Source organism: Vigna radiata, unplaced genomic scaffold (assembly GCF_000741045.1).
Source record: "Vigna radiata var. radiata cultivar VC1973A unplaced genomic scaffold, Vradiata_ver6 scaffold_48, whole genome shotgun sequence".
NCBI lineage: Eukaryota > Viridiplantae > Streptophyta > Magnoliopsida > Fabales > Fabaceae > Vigna > Vigna radiata.
In genome coordinates, this window is record NW_014542925.1 from 353,912 (window position 1) to 356,280 (window position 2,369).

At 31.0% G+C, this 2,369-nt stretch overlaps 1 protein-coding gene across 1 annotated transcript; it reads right to left on the minus strand.

Moving 5' to 3' along the window:
• Positions 1–691: 691 nt before the first annotated feature.
• LOC106752854 (DUF724 domain-containing protein 3) lies at positions 692–1,416 on the minus strand. Its single transcript, XM_014634625.2, has one exon. The coding sequence runs from the start codon at positions 1,327–1,329 to the stop codon at positions 901–903; it is 429 nt and encodes a 142-aa protein (XP_014490111.1). The 5' UTR covers positions 1,330–1,416; the 3' UTR covers positions 692–900.
• Between the last annotated feature and the right edge of the window lie 953 nt (positions 1,417–2,369).

Consider the following 2,369-nt stretch of genomic DNA (forward strand, 5'->3'; position numbering starts at 1 on the left):
AAACATTGAAATTTTTTTTATTTAAACTCTTTTATCTCTCTATTTAAATTCTTTAATTCAAATAAAACCATAATCTCTTATCTGTCCCCTCAACTCAAATCATATCATAAATCCAATCTAAAAGTTTGCCATAATATTTTTTCACCCTCCATTTTTTTAAATGTTACCACATTAATAGAATACATCTTATCTTGCAATAAAGAACTATAATTAACATCTATTTATCAGGAAACACTAAAATTTATTACTCTTCCAATGTAAGCACTAAAATTACGCAATTACATGTCCAAAACCATTAACAAGCGTTTGAAACAGCCAACAGAAACCATAAAGTTAATTAACATCATTCGATATATATTAATAAAAAAAATAAACAACGGGCAACAAAACCACAAACAGTTCATGGTTTAGGATATTAACAATTTTCATATTCAAAATTGTAAATGGTTTTTAACAAATCAAATGAAGCCACGTTTCTTTTTCCTATCTACATCAACACAAAAGGTCATCGTTGCAGTTTTTCCTTTTCCTGGAAAATTATTTTCAATAAACCACCATAGTCAGCCCCTGGTATCTCCAATTTTCCGACCAACAAGATCTAATGAAGAAGAAAACAACTTCCTAACCAACAGACATACAAACAAACATGTTTGAATGAACTAACCAGGCAAGATTAAGAAAAGAAAAACAATTAAAAGACAAGAACTGAATTGACGTTGGACTTGAATCAAGATTATACGATACGATGATATATGAGAAAATGGAGGTACAACTAAATGTATAAACAACAAAGGGCACAGTGTTTCATGTTCAATTCTATTACAGATTGAAATCAAAACCCACCACAGGAAATCTATCCACGATTGGTTACAGGAATTCGTCAATTGAAACGTGAATTGATCAATTGGAGCGAATCCATTGGCCGTTGACCCACTCCTGGTGAACCCTAATTGCGGAGGCGGGGTACACGATCTCCTCGTGAGTGGTGGAAAAGTATACACAGTAGCGGTCGAGGTCGACTTTGCCGGTGATTTCGCCGACCCACCAGCCGTCGTTGTCGAAGGCGTCGACGCGCTGGTAGAGCGCGAAGGAGGAGGAGGTGGCGATGCGCGGAGGCTTAGGGCGGAGCTCTCTGGGGAAGACGGTTAGCGTGAGCGGCTTGGATTCATCGTCTTCGAGCAGCGTGTCGTAGCGTACGACGTAGAGACCGTTGTCGAGAGCCGACACGACGGTGGCGAGGTAGTAGGAGCCGAAGAAGCCCTCCTCGTTGCTACACACCTCCACCTTGTCGCCGGGGCGAAAATTCACCTTCTTTCGCGGTGGACGCATTGAAGAAGAAAAGGGTAGGTTCTTGAAAGCGGTGATGCTGAACACTGTTGAAAAAAAGACAGAGTGTTGTTTCTGTGGGAGTTCCCTCTCCGTATATTGTTCTTCATATTATATATATGGTGTTTTTTTTTTATGGAATTATTATAATTATCATGATAATTTTTATGGATTTATTATTATTACGATAATTTATATTGATTTAAGGTAATGGTTTGATTATATTTAATCAATTTTGTTTGTTTGCTTTTATTTTTTTCAACAGTTGATTTCGTTAGTATTTTTCTTTTTTCAGTTTTGATTAAATCTTGCAGCTAAATCTTTGGGTACAAACTTAAATTTTTAAAGAAGATATAATATTTTAATAACAAAAAAGATAAATTTCTTAAATTACTTCAGAGCTTATAAACATAATTAAACATAAACAAACAATTGGACATTTGGGTTAAGAAAGAATAGCACTTTATTCTGATAACATTAATGGTGATTAATTGATGTATAGTTATTTTCTATTGCAGTACATTATTTACGAGGACGATTGATCAAATTATCTTGTAACATTTTAAATATGTTTTGACTTCTATTCAACTTATTAGGATGAAGTTTTTAAAATAATTTTTCATCTATACTTAATTAATTAGAAATTATTATAAAGTAAAATTTCTTTTAATTAAAATTGTTCTATATGTAATTTTTTAATTATAAAATTTTAATATATATATATATATATATATATATATATATATATATATATATATATATATATATATAATTGAATACAATGTAAAGAAATTTACATCATCTTATAAGTAATTTAATTAAATTTTGTTTTTATTGGAGTTTAGAGTGTCGATCTTCTTATAGATGATAATAAGATATATCCACAAAACATTTTCCGACACTTAATTCAGTAAAAATGATTTATATAAATAAACATGAGAGATGGTATCATTTCCTAAGCCTTTAAAAAATTAATTATAAAATCTAAAATATCAATAATAATAAAATTTACTATGACGTAATTAATATAATAAAATAATATA